The sequence below is a fragment of the Oncorhynchus mykiss genome, chromosome 29 (assembly GCF_057628025.1).
Source record: "Oncorhynchus mykiss isolate SJ-2025 chromosome 29, ASM5762802v1, whole genome shotgun sequence".
NCBI classification, from domain to species: Eukaryota; Metazoa; Chordata; class Actinopteri; order Salmoniformes; family Salmonidae; genus Oncorhynchus; species Oncorhynchus mykiss.
Window position 1 is genome coordinate 15408876 of NC_143050.1, and position 25716 is coordinate 15434591.

Here is a 25716-nt window from a genome sequence, read left to right on the forward strand (position 1 = left end):
TTTCTGTGAAGTACAGGAAAGTACTAGTTTTTATTCCTTCATAATCAAACTTCACAAACAGCGTGAACTTGTACAATACCTCAGAGTGAAAATTACAAAAAAAGTGCTGGTAACATTTACAAAAAATCATCCTTACTTAGCAACAATCAGTTTATTCTTCCTCACTTTTTTTAGTCTTTTGTATTAAGGCTTAATACTTCTGTATAAAGTATATGCAAGATAAGTCTTCACAGTTTTTCGAAAAAAGTCACAATATTATGTAACATAATGAAGCTTTACGGCTATTTTTCTTTATAATAACAAATACACATCACTGGTAAATATACGTGAAATACAGGGCTTGCTGTAAAATGGCAGGTAATGATACTGTTTGCTGAAATAACTTGCTTTCACACATTGATAGGAAAGGTTTGACATACCATTGTGATAACTGAAGGAGGAAGAAAGAACAAATAATTAGCATAAAAACTTGGGAGATCGCCTCCAAACTTTGGCACATCCCTTTAAACATTTTCACAAAATATATAAGGTTTATTTTGGAAATCATATGCACGGAAGAATAGCAAAACTGTCATAAAGTGAAAACATGCTGTGTAGTAAGGTGTTAAACCAGAGATATTACATAGCCAGTCTTTTCCACTCAGACTGACATGAATAAGGTGCATTTGTAAGACTCAAAGCATGTACTGTAGGTCTTTCTCTTAGATTTAAACAAACACAAATAACTTAGAAACAGAAACTTTCACAAAACATAAAAATAACGTTGACCAAGTCTCGAGGCGACCTCTTGTAATCATGCACCTCCATGGGCTGAGAGAATGGTTGAATATCTCTTACTACAGTAATGCAGCTGTTCAGCTGTGGCATATGAAACAAATATAAAAGGAGAGCTGTATTTGATTTCTTATGTTATTTACTTATCTTTTAGAGTGTGGATATTCCACAGAGACTATTTACTGTGGAACATGTGTCTGTGATAATTTAGAAGAGTAATGAATGAGATGGAATCAAAAACTGAACGCAGTACAAAGCTGATATGTTCAGGGGATTCCCCAAGCTGCACTAGTTCAACAGATGGGAGCTCTAGCCCTATCACTTACCAATTTCACCCTCATGCATACTGTACGGTTAAAGTGACGCAACAAGCTTGCTTTAAATAGCCTACATCACAAAAGCAATTTGGTTTTAGTGCAAACACAATTGGCTGGCTTAAGCTTCTCAATAATAACAAGCTCACCAAGGAGATTACAAGAAGGCACATACTTATGCTTCCTCTAACACGCAACATATTTAGACAAACTGCAGCACCACAAAACGGTAGGCCTAATAACAGGAAAGCTAATATTTCCAGATACCAAAAATCATAGTTGTCATGATTGCTATCATAAATGATTGATGATTTAAAATCCTCAATAAAGAACATTTAGGCGACAACAATATTTCACCTCACTACTCTGTCTATTCTCTTATGGATAATTATGAATGACAATATATGTGTGTGGGCTTTGATTCTTTGGATGGCGAAACTGATGTTACAATTGACAAGGAAAGCTGCATTTCCCATCCATCAGTGTTTTACTACACAAATGTTGTAGTCTTTTTTTCATAAATATTTTTAATCAATCATTTCCCAGAAAAAATGACCTTGAATCTTTACAGATCATATGAGTGTTTTAAAACAAAAAATGAGTAAATCAGTGAAGAAAACTGTATGTTTTAACATGGAGGAAGTTTAATGTCTTATGTTGGAATCATTTGGAGAAAAAAAATGTGTCTACGTAACATAAACCTTTTTTGACCTTTTGTTCAGTTATCTTTTTGATGAGGACATTTTACAATGATTACATGTTTATGGGATATGTTGTAACTCTCCTCTCCTTCCCGTCCCTCATTTAGGACTAGTAAGAGCCGTTTCATTTTCTCCAGAACAATCACAAGAGGAAACTATGCACCTCAGACTCGGACACTTCTGATTGGTCAAATATGTCAACTCTGAACAACAATGTGTGCGTGTCCAAGTTTATAATGTGCGTCTCAAAGACAACAAGTTTCCATTCTGTACCTTTACACAATTTTTTTCCCCAACAAACCTTTCAAATATCACACAGCATTACCCCTGTGCACAGACAGCTCTCTTATTGGAGATACTGTGGCTTGAAGAATGTGTCAATTGTTCTGTGTCATATTGCTTTCCATCAACGAAGACCAAAATATGTTTAGTGCAAATCTCTTTTCTGGTTTGATAAGTGGTAGTTGGCTCTAAAAAAGACTCTGACATTAAGATCACTACAGGGTTCAATCTATATGTTTGATTGACATAGTAAGACAACATATACCAAGTGGTTTCTTTTGATTAATGAATTGCTATTAAGTGGTATCCCTTTTGATATTTTAGCATTGACTTATTTTGTTAGAACAGGGAATTTTGAAATCATTATTGTATAATTATGATGGCCAGATTTTATAAGCCTGACAAATGCAACATTTTGCCAAATATATTTCAGCGCCTTATCTATTAAATGGTGGAAATATAATTTCCAATCAGAGAAGTCACTATTCCTTCTGTAGCAGGTTGGACCCTCTCTGTCTGTCAGGTAATGGGTGCGATAAGGCTGTATTCTGTGCAGTCGGTTCATGTCTCATATAGTAGCTCTCAACTTGGAAATGTTGGAAAACACACTCCAGTCCAGTGTTTGACAAGTCAAAGTATGAAACTTCCTTGTAGCCTACCTACCTACCTACCTACCTACCTACATACATACATACAAAAAAACTCATCACCTATTTCAAAACAGCAGTCTTACAATTCAAACAAGGTTGTTTCATAACAGTAATAAAAATACCAACCAATTTAGAGCACACATAAAAGAAAACAAAGTGAAAAAACAACATTACTGCAGCATATAAGTCAGGGTTGCTTATTTGTGATGTTAAATACCTTTACTACAACAGCTCCACTTCTGCCAAGTTTATTATTCTAATATATAAGGAGTATTTGATCAGGAAGATAAAGAAATCAGAAGCCAAAGCAGGCAACAAAACCTAACAAAAGATTCTTAATTAAATACATGTTCATACACACACACACACACACACATATATATAATATATATATATATATATATATATATATATATATATATATATATATATATGTGTAAGTGCAACTTATTTTTCACTGCAGGTACATTTGTTAAATAAACAGCTTTAAGATGGCAGAAAAAAAGCTTGAATATCTGATTAAAAACCGAAGCTTTCTGTAACATAAATCAACACATGTACGGTGGGAGCATACTGACTTCCTGATTCATCACTGAGTGGATCTTACAATGTCCAATGTAGACACTGACTTCATGCAACTACCACACTAAAGAAGCATGACCCAAATAACTAATCATATTTCAAACATCCAGCTTGAAAAAAACTTTCAAATGATGTCATACCTCCACAATAAGTGACATTTTACTAATACAAATGATGTCATACCTCCACAATAAGTGACATTTTACTAATACAAATGATGTCATACCTCCACAATAAGTGACATTTTACTAATACATATTTTCCAACGGTTTACATTTTTCTTTGATATGAACAATTCATATTACAACAAATATATAATGTAGTAATCAACATCATGTACTGTATGCTACCAACTGATAAGAAATTTGGTCCAACTCATCAAGATGTTAATACAACTCAATTAATAGTAATATCTTTACACCGTTTTGTTGTTTTTGCCTTAATTATTCATCAAATGTCAGCTGGCTTTTGAGTTTAAAGCTCTCTGGGGGAAATGTATCTGTAGCAGGCTCTAGGTAAGCCATCAAAATGTTATAATATCGTATTGTGGGATAAATCATTTGCCCTTAAATCAGATTTAGGCCTCTTTGTGTTGCTTGGTTCGGTTGTTATGGGCAGCGGCAAGTAATCTTCCTACTCTTTTACTCAATGGCATCAACACATTGCAAAACAAGTATGTGCAAAAGCAACTCATATTTTGGTCCACCTCAAAGTTTGAAAAAACAGTCTAAATTCGGTATGGATCTTCCACTATATGTTTGAATAACATTTTGAGACAGATGTCTTTAGAATATTAGTCAGACAAACAGATAAATTGTGCATGGCATGTCAATTTAGTATCAGTTCTCCACTAATCGAGTGCATTTAGTTTATCAGAGAAGAAAAGCTTTGAAATCAACAATACGGCAGGAAGAAATCAATTACTGAAAACTGGAATAACAGACAAACGGATTAAACAAAGATAAACGGATCAATCAAACAAAATCAAATGTGTATTGGAAAGGCCTAAATCAATTTGCTAAGTGTGTGTAGAAAAAATAACTAATGGATATTGAGTATTAATTTTAAGCAGAGGAACAATGCAACATTTACAATCTTATTCATGTTATAACATGCTATAGTTCTACAACAACTACTACGTGTCAGGTTTCTTTTTATATTTTGCTGAATTTCTTTAGAAAATCTATTTTGGTCTACAGTAGGCACATTAACACAACAATTCAACTACAGTCTACCAATAGCGATCAGAGGACAAAACGCAGAAAAGCATTTTCACAAGCACCCTGTCTTGAGTATCAAAGAAAATATAATTTTAGCCATCTTGCCAGATTTGAACACACAAATTTATAGGAACGTACATCTTGGTAGTCTTTGTTATCGCTTACACAACAGATAATGTTCTTTCTGCTTGAAATTCAGACACTGTGATATTCTTATCATTCTTTGGTGTTTACGGAAACAAGCATATGTCATCCAACATGTTCAATAGCCCCCGGATGGTTTGGTTTCATATCACAACAAATCATTACTACCACCGGCACCTTTAACAACACCAAGCAACGTATTGTAATGGAAGCTCTGCATGTCCAAACTAATTATATATGATTGCATGCTGATTGAGACAACAAGTATGTCTGATACACGGCAGAAAGTGGGCAGAAATATGTTCACCAAACCTATTAGGTAAAAGAGAGACAAACGTAGAAAAACATATGGGTAATACAGTGCAGTGCATGTTGCTTGATCTCACCATAGACATAAATTATATTTTGGACATGTGAGAAGTGCAAGAGACCTGCTGAAAGCCCCAAGACAATTATTCAAGGTGCTAAGCAAGCTACTGTTGAGGCTCTTTTATTCAGCACCTTTCAAACTCCACATCTTCTAGATGACTCAGTATTCTCCGTAACTAAGAGACAACATTTAAGGGAGAGTTTGAGATATATTGCATATGGAACACAATCCGATAGGTAGAAGGACACACCATGTTCCAGAAGAACACACCATGGTAGCAAGCAGGCCATTTTCCTTTATGCAGGGGCATATTCTGCACTATGGTTAGAAGCTAAAGAAAATCCAATGATGGGACCATCAATGCCAGAGATGCTAAGCAGTGCTTTTCTGAGACGGATCTGCAATCATATACAGTTTAGCAAGCCAGTGACACTATAATAAACATAAATGTGAGGATGATTATTGTGGAGATTCAACTAAACGTAAACCAACGTAGAGGGGAAAATGTCACATGACAAAATAACCAGCAGAGCAGACCAGCAAGTAATGAAAAGAAAGTCATTGATCTATTGTCCTAGTAAGGCTGTTGGGGTCACATCATTTGTTACAGAGTCTGAAATAATCGACAACATAATCTCGTAGAGTGAGGCCAGACTAGGGACAGGAATGTTCTGGACATTACAGGAATGTGCATATTTCAGATATGCTGCGGGTATTGGGTCCTAATCATTTATGACACTAACTTTCCTTATCAATTCAAGGTAGAGAGACACACAATTGGTGAATATTGATTCTAAATCATATTGTAGAGTAACACTCTCATAAAACGATAGATTATGACAAGACTGCTAGCGGTCTGATTCTTGCTCACAAGGACACTTTTAATTACAGCTAGCACTCAGACAAATGCTTGGTACTCTTCATGTAAAACTTGATTGCACTTCTAACTGATATTGCTATGTTGTTGTAGGCTGTAGTAGCTGAAGCAAATATAGCACTGCACTGATGTCACTGATCAAGTACTGTAACGTAGGCGCGCACGTGTAGCTAGCTGCAGGGACCGAGTAGTATCATTGATTGCTAGGTCTGAAACATTCCGAACAGCACAAAGACAATAGTATACACTTTATCCATCATTATGAGCTACAACCAGAGAACAAACACAAGGAATTTGTTCAACTGACTGGCATGTCTTATGTGAGATCATAATCACTGTATTCTGAGAGAACAGCTAGGCTATGTCTAAGGACAACATTTGATTGTGGTAGGTATTTTGCATCAAAACAAAATCGAAAGGTAAGAAAATAAGTGGTTTAGTGACTACTATTTATATTATTTTTAACAGCAAAACCCCCCCAAATGTAATTATAGACATTCAGTGTGGCAGAAGAATGATGGCTGGTGCTGATAAGCCAGAAGTCATGACAATTTAGGTGTGCTTACAAACCTGGGCAAACTATGCAAAACTGTTCAAAATCTTTCGGGAACACATACCTGTAGCTTTAGACGAACAAAACAATGTTGTGTTTTTGTAATGGCAAACATTAAGATAGGGACTAGCTACTATATAATAATACTACACATGCTTACTCATTGTTTTAATGAAGAAGAGTTTGTTGAATGCCTCATGGCTAGGCCCCTTAAAGCGAACCTTTCCTACAGTTCATGAACTCCAGTTGTTTATCTTAGCTGTTTTCTCCTATGTACTAGTTATAAAACTAAGTATGTCAGCAGGAAATAATAACAAATCTATCTTATATAAATAGAAGATTTGAGGCGGATAAAGATATTTTAAAGGGCTTTCTTAGGATGCACTGTGTTATGACTGTGACCAACATTGCTGTTATAGTAGTATAAATATTGTTATAATTTGTGTATAGATTATCATGTGTATATAGCTACTGTATATATTTGGAAAATGTACGGTAGGAGAGCAAAACTACTTTATGAAGATTTAGTATAGTAATGTATAAATAGGCACTTGATAGCTAGGCATACTCCTTATATCCCTCAAAGCATATTCCTATAGTTACATTTCTGTCTGTATCTCAAACGCTTTCCATTATATGTGTTAAAGTTGTTGATGAAGAACATATTGATAAAAAAAACTGTGTATATATACTTTAGATTCAACTGATATTATGTAGTTGGACTGTATCTGTATAATGTATGCCAGCACGTTTACTGTCATGGTTATTGTTTGTTTCTGAGTTACTACGTATGACTACTCTAGGTGAGTGAATACAATGAATGTGAGGACACTGAAGGAAAGTAAATCAGGAACTGTAAGATAAACAGCATGGGTTTTTCTCTAAAAGCCTGCTTAGTCACAAGAGCTATACTAGTGACTGATCACATCACATTAGTCTTCGCACTACGTTTGTTATATTGTCCTAGTTTTTTTCTTCAACTGAAAGTACAGTATCTCCCATTTGAAAAGAGGGTTCATGTCCAACGAGAAGATAGGCGCTTCTGACAAGCTACGATGTCTTACTCAATGGCTGTCTATCCTTTGCCCACTAACTAAAAACTATTTACAAATGCACCGGTACATAATGGTTGCAAGAAAAACAGGCAAATTAAAGCCCTGGAACACACAAGCACATAGATGATTCAAACACACTGCAAAACTGATCCTGTGTCTCTACAATTAAGTAAAAACGTGAAATATAAGAACATGACAGTTAAAACACCAAACGAAAAGCTGTAGGCTTAATTCTAACTAATTCTATACTTGTGAATATATTGTATAGCTGAAAAATACATTATGTTATAGTAATCTTACAAACATAAATTCTAAACTCTTTCTTGACTGTATAGTATATAAACCAAGGACAACAGCGACAGGGGCGTATTTCAGGGTTGCATTGCATGTTTTCCCAACTTTTTAACTAACTATCAATTGAACACAATGACATGAGCCACTGGTACAATAAGTTAATCAAACAAACGAGAGAATGACAAGAAAGGCCAGGGAGGGACTGCCGACAAAACATGGCGTTGCTGGAAAAGAAATCCTGGAAAGTTCTTATGTCATGTCAATTTATAGTATCATAAGATGATACTAATGCTAAACGTCTGCTTGTAAGTCACACATAGGTATAAGTGAGGTCAACCATCTATGGGCAGGGGAGAGCCAACAGGTCTATGCCTCAGTATTGTCAAAGATTATGTTATGTTTCCAATGAACCTTTCTCGTGAGCTGTGTGATAATATGGGTGATTTATATAGCCCAAATCCACTCTCGAAATATCGCAAAACCAACATTAAACTATTCCTTTGCTATTATCTTTTTTCACAACCTATGACAATGAGAAAATGATGTACTTTAGAAAAACATCTACAGTCAATAGTGCATTTGATTCATTTATTACATAAATATCATTTAGGCTGACTGTAAGAGACTGCAAAGTGGTCAAAATAATGCTAGATTATCTCACTGATAATACATTTGGAAGCAACTATAGTCTGGTCTTGGTTTCATAAGAAATAAGTGATGGTTAAATTGTGTAGCATTCATTATTCTGTTTCTGAAACTGAAGGTTGGACTTAGTTCACAGTGCATGGTTCTTACTGTGTTTACTGGGACTAACTTGGTGAATGTACTGCTCTGCCTAGCTGGTTGACCATTTCTATATTGTTCCATAGAGCAGACAACACCACCACCTCCACCACTACTCCCTCTACCACCACCACCACCCCTACCACCACTACCACCACCAACAACAACTGTATGCCAGAGCAATAACATGTGATCAAAATAGATCTCAGCAGTTCCTTACATACTGTAACCATCTGTTAAGGACTTTGTCTCATCAAACATGAGACTACAGAGTCCTCTAAGACTACAGACACAATTAACCTTGTATGCAGACATGCAGTTCCTGGTCTTACAGAGTAGCAATGGGAGCAACAGAGTAGAAGCATTTATAGGCTTGTGTTCTCGATAGAGACCTCTGCAGCAGAGGATAACAAACTGCGGCCCAATCACAAGTCACATATATTGTTTCCTTTACTTGACAACCACATGCTATTTCAGTGACCAGATGAAACTCTATGAAACATAATACAAGGCCCTCGCTCTGATGATATGAGGAAACTCTGGGATTGATTACTAACTAATAGCCCTCATCACTTCCTTGTTTTCAATTTGAAAGAGACAAAGATAGAATACGGTGAAGATGATAGAAGAGTATTAGGTAGGCCTTATCCAAATATCAACCAGCTGAAGCTAATTAAAGCACTAGGCACAAGATGCCATGCACTTCTTCCACTCGGGCAATGTATTTACCACTATCAATATTTGATCAATAGATGTCTTTGTAAATGTGCACAACAAATGTGTTTATTAGCCCAAGAGGGTTAGCTAAAGCTGCGTCTCACAGTACCTGCACTGCATATTGCAAAGGAAGCCCTACAGTTCAGGTTTTACACCTCCACTTGGGACACCAACAGTTTGATTATACAACACACACAAACACTCACACAGACAAACACAAGAGATGCAGACTTGTGTACAATTTACAAATAGCAAATAATAGCTGCGTACAATCTCCCACCCACCCTGTAATTCCTAAAGAAACTTGTTCTAAAAAAACACATAATTTATGTCCAAGGACACTATAAAATATTTTTTTCTTTTGGGGGGGGGGGGGGGGGGGGGATTTAGTTTGGCATGAATGCTTTTGTATGAAAATTCAGCATCTGTTCTAATGTATGCAATGGGACAACTGCTGTTGAAGGGGATTACCTCTTGAAAAGAATACATTAAAAGGTTGAAAACAGAGACAAGCTCACACGATGGATCACATTTAAATAGAACTAAACGCTTGCACAAACACAGCACAAGTAAATACATAGAATAACAAGAGATAACAAAAGCTAAGAAACATAAAATGACCTTATCGTAAAATGGAACAAAGCTATTCTAACACGTTAATTCTACAACAAATTATTAGATAAAAAATGATTATTTTTCTCTAAAACTATAATATCTCTGGTAACAGTAGTGCACTTATCGGCTCAAGCAGTGCAACATATAGGCTATGCAAGAAAATAATGCAGTCCTCTTATCAAGCTTTTAAGAAAGATGTTTTCCTTTAAAAAATGAACAAATGAAAATAATAGAATTTCATTTATTAAGTAAAACAATAAAATATTAAGCACAGGCATTTGAAGAAAATGTGCAAAGCAGCACTTTGTTTTTATCTACAACATATTGTTTTCAGACTGTACTGTAATTCTGGTAAGTTACTATCTCGTCATGGTAACTAAAAAGGTGTCTACTCAAAGAAATGAGCAAAATCTTCAGATTGCAGTTGCAGGCAGACGTGTGTGTCTTATTTTGGATAAAATGCATGAACAGTAAGCCAAATATCAGAGCAGAGCCTTTGAGTGACGTGACACTTGCTTTACTCCCAAATCTATTCTGTACACACTGTGTCTAGGTATCTGTGAAATCAGGAATGTATCTTATTGTCTTGGAAGTTGTGTTATATTATGAAGTAATTATTGATCCGGGATTATATGTTATTGTGGTTTCTTTTGCCTCGTCTGTCTCGGTGTCTGTATTAAATGTCCGAACGTGACATGCCATTTGGGCCACCAGGTGGAGCTAACATTTCAGGAGTAGTGCATTTTAGTTTCTCCACCTGCTCAAATAGCTGTGTCATGTCCATAGGAACAGGATATACAGAGATTTAGGTCATACAATTATATTTTTGTCCAATGCAAGTTCACAGAATCACTCAATTTACCGGTAATCTATCTGACAGCTGTCTTAAACTATCCTGGTAAACCATTCCATTATCAAATAATATATTTTAGTTTCTTACTTTAAACGTTAATAGTAATATTGACCAATCATGTTGTAATCTACAGCTGATAACAGTCTGGTGCAGATTGCGAAGCAGCAGTCACGATGAGTCTGGTAGCATACTCAATCAAGCCTGCTACAACTGCACATGTCAAATCCTCTTCATAGAACTAAACAATCATTTATAACCTCATTATGTCAAGAAGAACCTTTAGTCTTTTGTTATGTCACATGTTGTAAATGGAAGAGGTCTAATAGCCTTAACAGTCTTCTAAGATATTAGTGGCAGTGTATGCAAATGAAATAAACTCCTAATAATATTACATTTTTGCTCAAATACTGTCTTATCAACAACCCTAATTTTGTAAACTTAACCTGAACCATCAAAATGCATGGACAATAACACATATACTAAATACCCATTTCTATACCCACTCACAGGAAGTTACATTTCAGTACAATTATTAATATCAATTTGTACCTTCACAACAGCTGTATTGTAATCCCTCAATACCTTAATAATAATAAATAAAAACCCAGTGTCAAATTAATTACTCTCCTTTTCTTACCCTACATAAGAAGGCAAACTTGTGACCAACAATATTTTTCAGAGGGAATCTTTAGCCCAAGCCAGATTTTTTATATTTTTTTGTGAAAATTATACCACAGTAAGCTTGGACTCCTAATAGTGTCCAAAACGGTCAATATGGGATTACATTTACCATGTTCCAAATTCCATGGCAATGTTTGCACACGCACACACACGCACACATACAAATACACACGCACGAGTACACACATACACAGATTAACACATACACTCATACAAAGATATATTTATACTGTATATAGGTGTGTGAGTTTGAATTTGTGTATGTGTGTGTGTTTCTTTCATAGGCCTTTCGGTAGTGTTCAACACATAAATCAGTATTTTAGGAAAGCATACATTTAGAGGCCTGTAGTAAGGATCCATCCAGTGGATCAATATCAAACTACAAAGCCTTAAGGCCACCATCTTGTTTTTCTTTTAGAATAACAAAAAAAACTCATTTCTGGGAAACTTAATGTGCCAGTGTCTATACTGATTATTCTTCATGCCTCAAAATAAAAAAAAATCTAGTGCCATTTTTCTTTTCATTTAATATTTTTTAAAGAAGTGTATCTATTTGTACTTATCCATCGGAGACATGCATTCGCATGTGGTCATTGAAGTGCTCAATTTGGTCGAACTTGGCAGGGCAGACGGAGCACACGTAGGTGGTCCCTTCTTGGCAGCTTGCCTCCGCAGCCACACCCACTCCTGGTCCGACCCCACCCCCTACTCCTGCGCCACCGCCGACGGGCATGGCGAGGGCCACCACGCCGGCGCCAGGTTCGGGCACGGCCATGGGAATGGAAACAGGGCCACTGGCACCTGCTGCCCCCGACAGCCCTGTGACGGCGCCCCCTGTGCTGTGCAGAGCCATGTGTCTCTCCAGCAGGGTCTTGTGAGAGAACTTCTTCTTGCAGATGTAGCACTCGTAGGACTTCTCTCCACGGTGCAGCCGCATGTGGACGTTGAGGGAGCTCTTTTGGGTGAATCGTTTGTTGCAGATGCTGCACTGGTAGGCACGCACCCCTGTGTGAGTGACCATGTGTTTGATTAGGTAATCCTTCAGGGAGAACGAGCGCCAGCAGATGCTGCACTGATGTGGTTTCTCACCTGGATGTACAAAGAAGTCACAGTCATTAGGAGGAAAAAGGAGACAGCAAAACCCAAAACCCTGCTAAACAACAAAGAACACTGACTGACATTGAAGCTCCATTCTTCGAATGTAGCCTTGAGAATGTTGCATGATTTTTGCTAATTAACGAGGACGGTGCTCATCACAAAACAACAGTAAACCCAACACCTCAGTCCATGAACTCACTGTCAAGCAGCCATTGTTTATGGGCACGCTCATCCTCCAGTGTCTGATTCGTTACATTTGAATAGGCACCGATATTTCCCTCTTACTCATTAACATGTTATCAGTGTATGAACGAGTATCTCAGTTGGAATATATTTTCTAAACTAATCAAAAACAATATCATTTTTAATATTCACTGCTCTTTCATTCTGCTCTTAAATGGCCCAATTATGAATTCAGGTCAAATTTGAACCCCTTCCAACATCCTGCTCGGTGTTGTCTTCCCTATTTTTTACTTTTAATATTTATGCACAAACCACCCACTGATACTTTAAAATGACAAATAGTACCTAATCAATGTGTGATATCTTACAGAACAAGCTTAATGGGCAACCATACAGGGCATTATATATCACCCACTATAATGTAATCAAAAACATAATATCAGCTACATGATGCAGGTAGCCACAGTTCACTTTTCAATGTGACAGAGCCTTATAACTAATTTGTATAGATCAGTTGAATCTAAATCAGGGATTGACATTAAGGTAACCTAAAACAGATATTTATGGTTCCTCCCCATTTTTGAAGTCAGGGGTGTCTGCGGGTTTTTGCTTTTTCCTTTCAATTAAGACCTAGACAGCCAGGTGAGGGGAGTTCTTTACTAATTAGTGACTAAGTACAAGGGAGGAGCAAAATCCTGCAGGCACTTGGCCCTCCATGGAATGACAATTTATGACACTTCTGTGTGCAAACAGCTAGAGCCATAAAGTGCCATAAATTGTCTCTCTTTCACTTAATAAACAATTGGAAGGAACCAAAAATACACATTTTAGGCTACTGGAAAGTTTGGTTGTTTTCACCTGACCAATGGGGAAACCACAGAGAAGGCTCAACTTGCCCAACTGCCATTCCTTCCATAAGGGAAGAAACCAGAAAGTTCACTTGCCTGGCCAGTAGCACAACCTTTAATACCAATCCCTGAAAATCACTACTTATTTCATGCACAGAAAACAAATATACTGTATAAAGGGAAAGGGTGATACCTAGTCAGTCGTACAACTGAATGCATTCAACGTTTCTTCCGCATTTAACCCAACCCCTCTGAATCAGAGTCAGCCATCCACCCATCAAGAAATAACCCATATACATCAAGCAACTGAACAAAATACACATTTATTAGGAGGGAATTTAAAAAGGGTGATTGAGGACCTTTGTACTGAAGATGTTTGTTCTCTATGATTGTGTTGATGCTTTTTGTGAATATTGTTGTGTATATTGATGGGTATATTGATGTGTATAGTGTATATTGTTGTGTATATTGATGGGTATATTGATGTGTATATTGACATGTATAGTGTATATTGATGTATATTGATGTGCATATTTCTGTGTATATTGATGTGTATAGTGTATATTGATGTGTATAGTGTATATTGTTGTGTATATTGATGTGTATAGTGTATATTGATGTGTATATTGACATGTATAGTGTATATTGATGTGTATAGTGTATATTGATGTATATTGATGTGCATATTGCTGTGTATAGTGATGTGTATAGTGTATATTGATGTGTACAGTGATGTGTATAGTGTATATTGATGTGTATAGTGTATATTTAAGCAATAAGGCTTGAGGGGGTGTGGTATATGGCCAATATACACCGAGATGCGTTGTGCCAAAGTACAGCCTTTTGCAGTGAAAGCAGTGAAAGTACAGCCTTTTGGCCATATATCAGAAACCCCAGAGGTGCCTTAGTTCATTTTTACATGTTTTGTTTGAGCTGCTTTTGAAAGCAAAAGTCAAATTGAAAACAGTATTGGTATTGTTGAATTCGATTTTCATTAGTGGTGGAAAAAGTAACCAATTGTCATACTTGAGTAAAAGTAAAGATACCTTAATTAACAGAAAATGACTCAAGTAAAAGTGAAAGTCACCCAGTAAAATTATACTTGAGTAAAAGTCTAAAAGTATTTGGTTTTAAATATACTTAAGTATCAAAAGTAAATGGAATTGATCAAATATACCTAAGTATCAAAAGTATAAATAATTTAAAATTCATTATATTAAGCAAACCAGACATTGTCATTTTTTTACGACCAGGGGCGCGCTCCAACACTCAGACATTATTTACAAATGAAGCATGTGTGTTTAGTGAGTCCACCAGCTCAGAGGCAGTAGGAATGACCAGGGATGTTCTCTTGATAAGTGTGTGAATTAGACAATTTTCCTGTCCTGCTAAGCATTCAAAATGTAACGAATACTTTTGGGTGTCAGGGAAAATGTGTGGAGTAAAAAGTACATAATTTTCTTTAGGAATGTAGTGAAGTAAAAATTGTCAAAAATATAAATAGTAAAGTACAGATACCCCAAAAAACAACTTAAGTAGTACTTAATTACTTTACACCACTGGTTTTCATAATATCAAGCTAGCAAGTCTGTTTGTTTGGTTACCACAGCAACTACTGTAGTTATCTAGTAAACTTTCTAGCTACTTCAGTGGATGTTGAACACATGTCTACTGGCAAATTAACCTCATTTCTAGTGGAAAATGTATGAAATTATAGCCATGGTATGAAAGGGATAATCAACTCAGGACTTTTGGTTACTACATGATTCCATATGTGTTATTTCATAGTTTTGAATGAATAGGTGTGACCAAACTTTTGACTCGTACTGTACATAAGGGATAATCAACGAGGAGCTATGTGTTCTATGGAAAATAATGCAACTCCATGGATGGTCAGTTCCACTCCGCGTCTTGGAACACACATTCCACCTCCTTCATTATTTCCCATAGAACGCATAGCCCCTCGTTGATTATCCCTTATGTACAGTACCAGTCAAGCATTTGGTCACACCTACTCATTCAAGGGTTTTTCTTTATTTTTACTATTTTCTACATTGTAGAATAATAGTTTAGACATCAAAACTATGAAATAACACATATGGAATCATGTAGTAACCAAAAAAGTGTTCACTTCTTCGGGATAGGGGGCAGCATTTTCACTTGTTTGCAGTTCCTACCGCTTCCACTGGATGTCACCAGTCTTTAGAAATTGGTTGAGGTTATTCCTTTGTGAAATGAAGAAGTACGGCCATCTTGAATGAGTGTCATTTGAAGTCAACTTTTTGAGAGAGGAGCATGACTTGAAAAGTAACGTGAGTTTGTTGTCTTCCTGTATTGAACACAGATTGTCCAGTATTCAATTTGATCGATTATTAACGTTTTAAAATACCTAAACTTGTATTACAAAAGTAGTTTAAAATGTTTTGGCAAACTTTTGAGATATTTTGTAGTGACGTTGCGCAAGTTGGACCCGGTGTTTTTCTGGATCAAACGCACCAAATAAATGGACATTTTGGATATATATCGACGGAATTACTCGAACAAAAGGACCATTTGTGATGTTTATAGGACATATTGGACTGCCAACAAAATAAGCTCGTCAAAGGTAAGGCATGATTTATATTTTATTTCTGCGTTTTGTGTTGCGCCTGCAGGGTTGAAATATGCTTTCTCTCTTTGTTTACTGTTGTGCTATCATCAGATAATAGCATCTTATGCTTTCGCCAAAAAACATTTTTGAAATCTGACATGTTGGCTGGATTCACAACGAGTATAGCTTTAATTTGGTATCTTACGTGTGATTTAATGAAAGTTAGATTTTTATAGTATTTTATTTGAATTTGGCGCTCTACATTTTCCCTGGCTGTTGGCCAAGTGGGACCGCAAGCGTCCCCCATATCCCTGAGAGGTTAAACAAATCATTTATATTTGAGATTGTGTCGGAGGCGTACCGGTTAGCGTGCACTGCGTCCGGCACGTCCGGCACGCCACAGGAGTCGCTGGTGCGCGATGAGACAAGGCCTCCCTAACCCTATATAGTGTATATAGTATATATATATATAGTGTATAGTGTATATTAATATGTATATTGATGTGTATAGTGTATAGTGATGTATATAGTGTATATTGATGCTTATATTTTGATGTGTTTAGTGTATATTGCTGTGCAGAGTGATGTGTATAGTGTATACATATCTGTGTATAGTGATGTGTATAGTGTATATTGGTTTGTACATTGACGTGTATATTAATGTGTATATTGATGTGTATAGTGATGTGTATATTTATGTGTATAGTGTATATTGATGTGCATAGTGATGCGTATAGTGTGTATTGATGTCTATAGTGTACATTGATGTGAATATTGATGTGTATAGTGTATATTGTATGTGTATTGATGTGTATAGTGTTGTGTATATTGGTTTATATACCGATCTGTATAGTGTATATTAATGTATATATTGATGTGTATATTCTATTGTGATATGTATATTGATTTGTATAGTGTATATTGATGTGTATAATGTATATTGATGTGTACATTGATTTGTATAGTGTATATTGATGTGTATTGTGTATATTGATGTCTATATCGATGTGTATAGTGTATATTGATGTGTATAGTGTATATTGATGTGTATAGTGTATATTGATGTGTATAGTGTATATTGATGTGTATAGTTTATAGTGATGTATATATTGATGTGTATAGTTTATATTGATGTGTATAGTTTATATTGATGTGTATAGTTTATAGTGATGTATATATTGATGTGTATAGTGTATATTGATGTGTTATTGATGTGTATAGTGATGTGTTTAATGTGTATTGATGTGTATAGAGGGCTCATCTGTGAAAGAGACCTCGTCTAAATCCATTGCTACATCTAAACTAAAATAATGATTCATTGTGTTTGTCTTTTATGTTTGCAAATGTATAGGGAAATTATTTGAAACTGAGCCAGTGTACTCACCAGTGTGCACAAACATGTGTTTGACGTAGTTCTGTTTAGCAGTAAAGGTTTTGGTGCAGAGAGTGCACTCATAGGGCTTCTTCTCCCCCTGTCCCATCGAGGCCGCCTGTTGCTGTTCCCGCGCTGCCTGTTGCTGTACCGTCAATTGCTGAGGGAATGGGGGCATACTAGGGGTAGGCCCGGACACAAACTGGGGCTGCTGGCCTCCCATGGGCTGCTGCAGGCTGAAGAGGAAGGGCTTGTTGTTGCTGGCCGACTGTGTGGGAAACAGAGTGGGCAGGTAGGAGTTGCCAGCCATGCCCATTACCTGGGTGTTGCTGGTCATGGTGAGCGGCATCCTCAGATTGCTGGTGTGAGATTCGACCTGACGCATATAGAGTAGGGCACTTGGCAGAGACTGGGCCATGATTGGGTTGGGCAGGGGCTGCAACATGTTACTGTCGCTAGTGCTGTGGGATGTGCCCCCTTCCTCCGTCTCATGAATCTGCTCTGGGGAGGAGTCATCGACTTCAATCTGCACTGGGGTCCCCTCTCCACCTCCTTCCCTCCCAAAGCCCACGGGGTACTGGTGCTGGTCCACGGAGTCTGGCTCAGTACCAATGGAGGAGCTTACCCCTGAGTCAAAGCTTTCACCCTTCGGTTCAGTCTCCACACCCTCAACGTGGTCAGTGTCCTCTGTGCACTCATCCATACCATAGCAGCTGTACTCATCCTCTGCCTCCTGCTTTATGTGAATGCCTCCTGTCTGTATGCGTACCGGTCGGGGCTGCTTGCGGCAGTGGGTGGTCTCAGGGGTGGATAGGAAGCGTTCCATCTGCTGTGACCTTTCATGGATGCGGGTGATCCACGGCGGGTCCTGATCGTGCTGGTCCTTCTGCATGCTAAGGGCTGGGTCGTAGCTTGTTGTCATACTGGTTACGTAGTGGGAGCGTTCACGGGTTCCATTCTGCAGTGAGAGGCCCGAGTAGGAGTACAGCGATGTGTACGCACGCTCAAGGCTCTGCTGGGACGTGGCCTGCATGTACCCTGACTCTGCATCGCTGCTGGGCCCAGAGGTGCCTGACTCAGGTGTGCCCCGGGGCGTCTCCTGCCCAGAGTCCCCTGGGTTGACAGGGAACCCCCCTGGACCGGCCAGGCCCACATTCTGGGACACGATGCGGGTGCACTCATCGATGACCGTCTTGATCTGCAGGATGCTGGCAGCAGTGAGGATCTGGAGAGCCTCTGATTGGGACACCCGCAGGACCCCGCTGTACATGAAGTCTATCAGCTTCTGGATGGACTGCACCGAGACCACCGAGGGGATCTCAATGTCACTGTAGCCCAGGAGCAGCTTGTCCTGGAAGAAGGGGCTCCCAGCGGCCAGCACGCAGCGGTGGGCTCGCAGCATGCTTCCATGGATCCGAACAGTCACGTCACAGAAGTGCCCGCGGTTGCGCTGCTCATTGAGGGTCTCAAGTACAGAATTGCTGAAGTTGTGGAGATTGATGTTATGAATGCGCTCGGTCATCCCCTTGCAACAGATGTCACCTGGACACAGAAGAAAAAAAGGCTTACATTTTTAATTAATTAATAAACCTTTAGAAAGTAAAAATGTGGGCCACATGATGAGTACTATCTAATACAAAAAAAATGATAATGATTATCAAATAGATTTTAAGATGGAACATAGCTGCACTGCAGGGACATCATCAGGATATTTAGCACAGAAATGCCAAGTTTAATCAATTTCAACAAATGACCTTCTCCATCCACCCCATGTGCTTTCCTCATATTTCAGTGGTCATCTTATTTTCATAACATGTTGGCATTTGATATTGAAACAATCAAATTAGTCAAGGTAAACTAGCTAGCTGGTTAGTAGTTGGATGAATGTCTGCACAAAACTGCACAACAAAGGATCTGTAGCGCGATAGAGTGAAAGAGACAATCAAGATGGATCCCCATCTCATTAGTTTTGTTCCCATCTTACAAGTCTGGTGGTAGATTTTCTCTGAGACTCTAAACCCCCAGTAGGTGGTGCTCTGGGTTTAAACTAATAGGCTTAGTTCATCAGCCGTCCACCTGCGTGCTCAGTGATGGTGCTCCCTAACTATCTTACCTCTGCTCTCCCAGTTTTGGGACATTACACAAATTAAGCTGGTATTTGTGCCAGAGACCTTTGCTAAAATTTGGTCTGACAATGTTTAGGCCACCCTCATGAATGGATTTGTGGCTGCCCTGAACACAAACTGTACCTGAAACTCGTATATCTACAAATTGGCCCAGCAACTAAACAAATCTTCAAAGATAGCCATTATATTCCAAGCGCAACAGTATTGCTCTCAATTCATGCAATGTTAAAGCTCCTCTTAGACATGTAAATGTAGTATTAACAAAATGCTACAAAGACAATATATAACTGACTTGTTGAATAATGCTTGACTTTTCTATCTGACATTTGAAGATCAGTTGAAAAGACTGGATATGACAATGAAAGACAATGGCATCCAAAAGCTTTGTTATTCCACACATGGAATCTAGATGAATTAAATTGGTTTTCTACCATTTCACCATAATAACATATTTTATTAACCACTTTGATAGCAGAATAAGTATCAAATCACTAAATATTATTTAGCATTAGCCCTCAAGCAAACAGCCTCTACATTATACTGTCCTTAAAAAAACATGAATGGCTTTTCTGTAAGACTGAACACCTGTTCATACAATCTCATATGTTTTACATAATTTCATTCATCCACATAACCCACACCCAGAGCACAGGGGTTCTTGAAACCACGGCTATTATACAGTACCTCCCCCTTTACCCTCTGGGTACATACTGTACACACACACAAACACACACACACACTCACACCCACACCCACACTCACACTCACGCACCTGACCCCCTTTCACTACTATCACCCTTGTAATTATCATATGCAATAGCAGTAAAACTACAATTAAATCAGACTTCTCTCCTATGCAATCGTAAATGAAAAGTGGCATGATATACAATATATTCCAAAAATCTAACAACGAATATTGATTATATTCCATCTAAACGGTCTTTATGCAAAAGTGTATAAAATATTTTCGCAATTTGAATTACATTCATCAAAAACTCCTATACCAACAATACAGTGCAGCTTTGACGTCAAGAAAGGAACAGCCGGCTGGTGGCTTTGGTGATGGAGGCTAATCGGGTAAGTAGGTACTAAAGTTCCCAAAGAGTTTTGTCATGTTATCTTGTTAGTAGATTATAAAAAATGAAGATAGCCATCTATCTAAGTGCACCGGGCCATGCAAAACTAACTGGCCCACTCAGATCTAACATGGTGTTTGGGGATGGAATAAGCTAACTAGCTAGCAAGCAAGCTACAACAACCCCATCAACACTACGTTTTTTTTTTTGAAATTAATGGTCAAATACCAATCGGATTAATGTCATTATTTATTTCAAGGTAGGCCTTTATTTTAGCTGTACTGCCTGATCTTTCATGACCGATAAAACTTGCAGGATATCATGGTAGCCAATGTTTGTGTTAGCCATTATACCTGGATTTACTGTTACTGCTGCTAATAACGTTAGTAACGTTAGCACTCAGGTTAGCAGCTAGCTATAGCTACCATTGGCCAATAGTTTTAGCCAGTTTGGTTATAGACTTTCAATGTCTACTATGATGGTATAAGGTTTATCTTGATTTTGTGTAACTGTATGAGAAATGCTGGACTTGGTATGATTGGGGTCCTTACCGTCTTATGTGGACAGTGGCCTCACTCCTGCTGTGTATTCACTTGTGTCCTTCTCTTAAAGTCACTTATCCGAACGCTTTTCTGACATGACCTCGGTCAAATTCGGATAAAATATACGTTTCTCTCAAAATACAAATGTAAAGTGATATGTCTTATTGGGACTTTTAGTTGGAAGGATGAAATCAATCCGAATGTTTAACAGCAACCTAATTCTGCAATCTTCCCTTTAATGTTAAACACAATGATCAAGATCTTCCTAGATAATGTATAATGTATATTCATGGCCATGCCTTGCTTTTAGGTCAAGTGATTACCTTTGACCATCTGCCAGAGAAAATACAAGCCTTGAATCTACAGTATGTCTATTTAGTTTAATGTTTTATATAAGACTTGCTATCAAAACCAAGGGAAGAACTAATGAACACCATTTAGTTTTATTTACTCTTGGGAAAACAATTGATCGAAAGCATTATAATATATAAAACCGGGAAAAAAAGAATTAAAACAAACATCCTCTAATCACAGCCATTAGGCTTAATACAATCAGAAAGAGAAAAATGGGATGACTGCAACATGCCGTGACAGCAGGACAGCTTGGGTATATATTTATAAATAAATTACAAACACACCCATGTAGCTAGAGATACAGTGGCCAGAGTAGCCTAACTACCGACAGACTGACCAACTGACCGACCAACTGACCAACCACAGAAATATACTCACAGTCAGATGACTCTTTGTTGGGAAGATGTGTGTGAGGCTGGTGATGAGGCACAGGGCACACTGCTACAGGTTGCTGGTGAAGGTGGCTATGGAAAGACCAGTCCTAGGCTGTCCCTTCAGTCCTCTCTGCTGCCGCTATCATAGGTCGCTCTGCCACAGGGCCACAGTGGTCTCTTCAATACCACCCTGAGGGAAAAAGAGAGAATTCATAAATCAACATGTTCATACTGAGAAAGAAATGTGTAGGTGTCTAACCTTCATACATAGATAATGAAGTGAGCAATGCAATCTGGATGTGTTATAATTTCCAAGGTAAAGAGTGAGTGAACCTTCTAGACCAATTTAAGGCAGTTTACTCTAGTGGACACTTGACCGCCAATTATATGTCAAGGTTAGAAATCATATGGTCACAGGGCCAAATCTCTTTTCAGTCGTTATCTAAACTACTGGTCAGTGAACCACACCCTACAAAGGAGATCCTTCCACATTCCAGTCTGATTTACCCACAAAGATATTATACTCCTCATACTGTATCATATTTTCCCGTTCTGAATAAAAGTACAAAGGTCAAAGGCTATATACATTTGTTCAAGATCTCATAGATTTATCAGAAAAGCATTGAGAGAGACCAGAAAATTCTACAACATGCCTTGAGAGGACCTAGAGAGACTCAGGAGCTTGATTTATTTGAATAAAAGGTTGCAACAAGGGTGAAAGGATTGTTCTCCAATACAAAGGACTGCAACAGTGTGTGTGTGTGTGTGTGTATATGTGTGTGCCAAGGCAGTACTGAATGTGATTTCAAATGTATGTTTATTTATTTATTTTTACTCCTTTTTCTCCCCAATTTCGCAATATCCAATTGGTAGTTACAGTTTGGTCCCATCGCTGCAACTCCCGTACGGACTCAGGAGAGGCGAAGGTCGAGAGCCATGTGTCCTCCGAAACACGACGCTGCCAAGCCGCACTGCTTCTTGACACACTGCTCGCTAAACCCGGAAGCAAGTCGCATCAATGTGTCGGAGGAAACACCGTACAACTGGCGTCAGAAGTCAGCATGCATGCGCCTGGCCTGCCACAAGGAGTCGCTAGAGCATGATGGGACAAGGACATGCCGGCCAAACCCTCTGGGTCAACTGGGCCAATTGTGTGCCACCTCATGGGTCTTCCGGTCGCGGCCGGCTGCGACACAGCCTGGGATCGAACCCGGGTCTGTAGTCAAATGTATTATAAAATATATTTCGATTTGTTTAACACATTTTTGGTTACTACATGATTCCATATGTGTTATTTCATAGTTTTGGTGTCTTCACTATTATTCTACAATATAGAAAATAGTACAAATAAAGAAAAACCCTGGAATGAGTAGGTGTGTCCAAACTTTTGACTGGTACTGTATATCGACACTAAAATAGACAACATGGGGTTACTATGGAGCACCATAGTAAGACATTACGATCAGTAACAGTCAACTGAGAAATACTGCAACACAAGGCATTCTTGAAGAAACACAAAAAGGCATTTAACACCCAGGGTGTGATTCTCAGGTTTACAGAAACTCTAAGCCATACATATGTGTGCATGGCCATAAACTGTAAAAGGCCAACTGTAGACAATGTGAGCATCCTCAGGTTTGTACTGTAGGTCCTCACAACTGTTCACAAAATGGAGGAAATTTCCATATATCAAATTCAAATAAACCAGATTTTATCATGAAGTTTCCTAAAGGATAAATACCCATATTTGCCTTGAACCGTGCCTATTTTTTTTTGGTCTTTCCTTTTCTTGCCATGTGTCTTTCATATATTGCAATCTATTTACTGAATGATCTTCATGAATATGATCATACACTATACTGTAGGAATATCATGTATTTAGTATTTTATTCGGATCCCCATTAGCTGTTACTGAAGCGACTATTCCTTGGTTAAAGCACTAAGCTTGATTAAACTGTAAACATTAGTAGAGGGGGTAACCAACAACCATTTTAATCATTCCAAGGAACCTTTCAAATATTTGACTCTGGGAAATTGTACTGGCATCAAGTAAAACAACTTGTATTAACTTTAAGAGCGACTAATCAAAAGGTAATGACTGCAACAGACAAACAAGACATAGAATGTGATGGTAATGAATACTGAACTGTCTCCATAAATGCTTTATGTCATTTATCTATTCATCAGATTTATTCTCTGCTTTTGGTTATCTTTCCCAGTCTGCTCTGAGCATAGATATTTATTTTTCTAAAAAGGGCTTTATTTATCCTTGCATACTTTCCATTGTATTAGTAGGCCTATGCCTCTGGCAGACCAGCCAGATTAATATAATTAAACACTGCTTTGTATAGATGTAGGATCTTCATTTGAGCCAGTTTGCTACAGCAGGAAAATAATACAGCTGCAACAGGAAATATGAAATATTATGTGGATTATAATGATTGGACATTTTTGTAGGGGTTGATAGGAAAGTTATCCTGCAACAGGGTGATCAAATGAAGATCCTACATCTGTAGATGCACAGAGGCAGTCAGATACAACCTTTGGAAAAACTAAATATCATAAAGTAAGAAAACACAATGTAACGTACAACCAGGGTTCCAAAACGTTTCTTCTGCTGTCCACATATGATAAACATTTTAGGCTCCACGTAGAACCCTCTGTGGAAAGGATTATACAGTACATGGAACCCATGTGGGTTCTACCTGCAACCAAAAGGGTTCTACCTGGATATATGCAGTGCTCCATTGCGAAAGAGATTCTTAGTTTCAATGGGACTCCCTGTTAAAATAAAGGTAAAATAAAGAAATGTGGACCTCTTCAACCTGTTTCCTAACAACCAAATGCCTGTGGTTACACCACAGAAGATTGACATACAGCGTCCCCTCTATGCCAATAGTTGTGCTCCCTGCCATGAATAATGTTTGTTTCTCTATTGTTTTATCAAATTATAGTTTGAGGCACAGTAAATATAGCTATAAGCATGTGTTGCTGTTTGTTTTCCATATTGGACAAAATGGCACCATGTTTCCATAACGAGCCACTGCTGTGGTTTTAGGTCAAACAGCTCAACAGAAACAAGCCTTGGTTAGCCTCACCAACTACACCACCAACCATATTATTTGAATATATAGGGACTTTGCAAAACACCTTCCAATGATGCTAAGAAATAAGTCTGAAGCCATTGCTATTAGGGGTGTGACAAGTGGACCATTTTTCTTAACGTTTAAACTCAAATTTTTGCATTGTTTTTTTTTTTTTAAACCAGAAGAAAAAAACATACAATTCCAGGTCAATTCACAATGCAGAATAATGGTCCTATTACGTATGTAAGACCACTAGGGCCGGGCAATGAAGTTATATCTACCACAACCCTTTACAGACATAGAACACTGCTACAGTAGCATGTCAATAATTGATCACTTTTAAGACAATTTCAAAAAATGCAGCATCAGAAGCATCTGTATCTTTTCAGACAGTAGAATTCTGCCCTGGCATATAATGTTCTATTGTTTCCCTGACAACAATACACGTTGCTGATTGATGTTCAGCTGTGTTGTTTATGTTTTTTTTTAATGGTAAATTATGTTAACTTTAAAATACTTTCTTAGGAAAGAGTGGTCTGTGCTCAGGCAGCAGGCAGGCTAGGATTGACAGGTCTGGTTGCTTAGTGATGAAAGTTAGTCCC

At 37.9% G+C, this 25716-nt stretch overlaps 1 protein-coding gene and 1 long non-coding RNA gene across 3 annotated transcripts in view; one reads left to right on the forward strand and one right to left on the reverse strand.

Annotated features, from left to right (window-relative positions):
• zbtb20 (zinc finger and BTB domain containing 20) overlaps nucleotides 1-25716 on the reverse strand; it is a 53600-nt gene continuing 27884 nt past the window's right edge. For both annotated transcript variants that reach the window (XM_021591420.3, XM_021591419.3), the window contains 3 exons: nucleotides 22033-22218; nucleotides 17569-19098; nucleotides 1-12554 (listed from right to left, as the gene is read on the reverse strand). In XM_021591420.3, coding sequence (XP_021447095.1) covers nucleotides 12025-12554; nucleotides 17569-19078 — 2040 coding nt within the window. In that variant the 5' untranslated portion in view covers nucleotides 19079-19098; nucleotides 22033-22218 and the 3' untranslated portion in view covers nucleotides 1-12024. The remainder of the gene's footprint in view (nucleotides 12555-17568; nucleotides 19099-22032; nucleotides 22219-25716) is intronic.
• LOC149970360 (uncharacterized) lies at nucleotides 20485-23770 on the forward strand. Its single transcript, XR_016493224.1, has 2 exons — nucleotides 20485-20759; nucleotides 22902-23770. It is a non-coding gene; the product is annotated as an uncharacterized LOC149970360 (long non-coding RNA).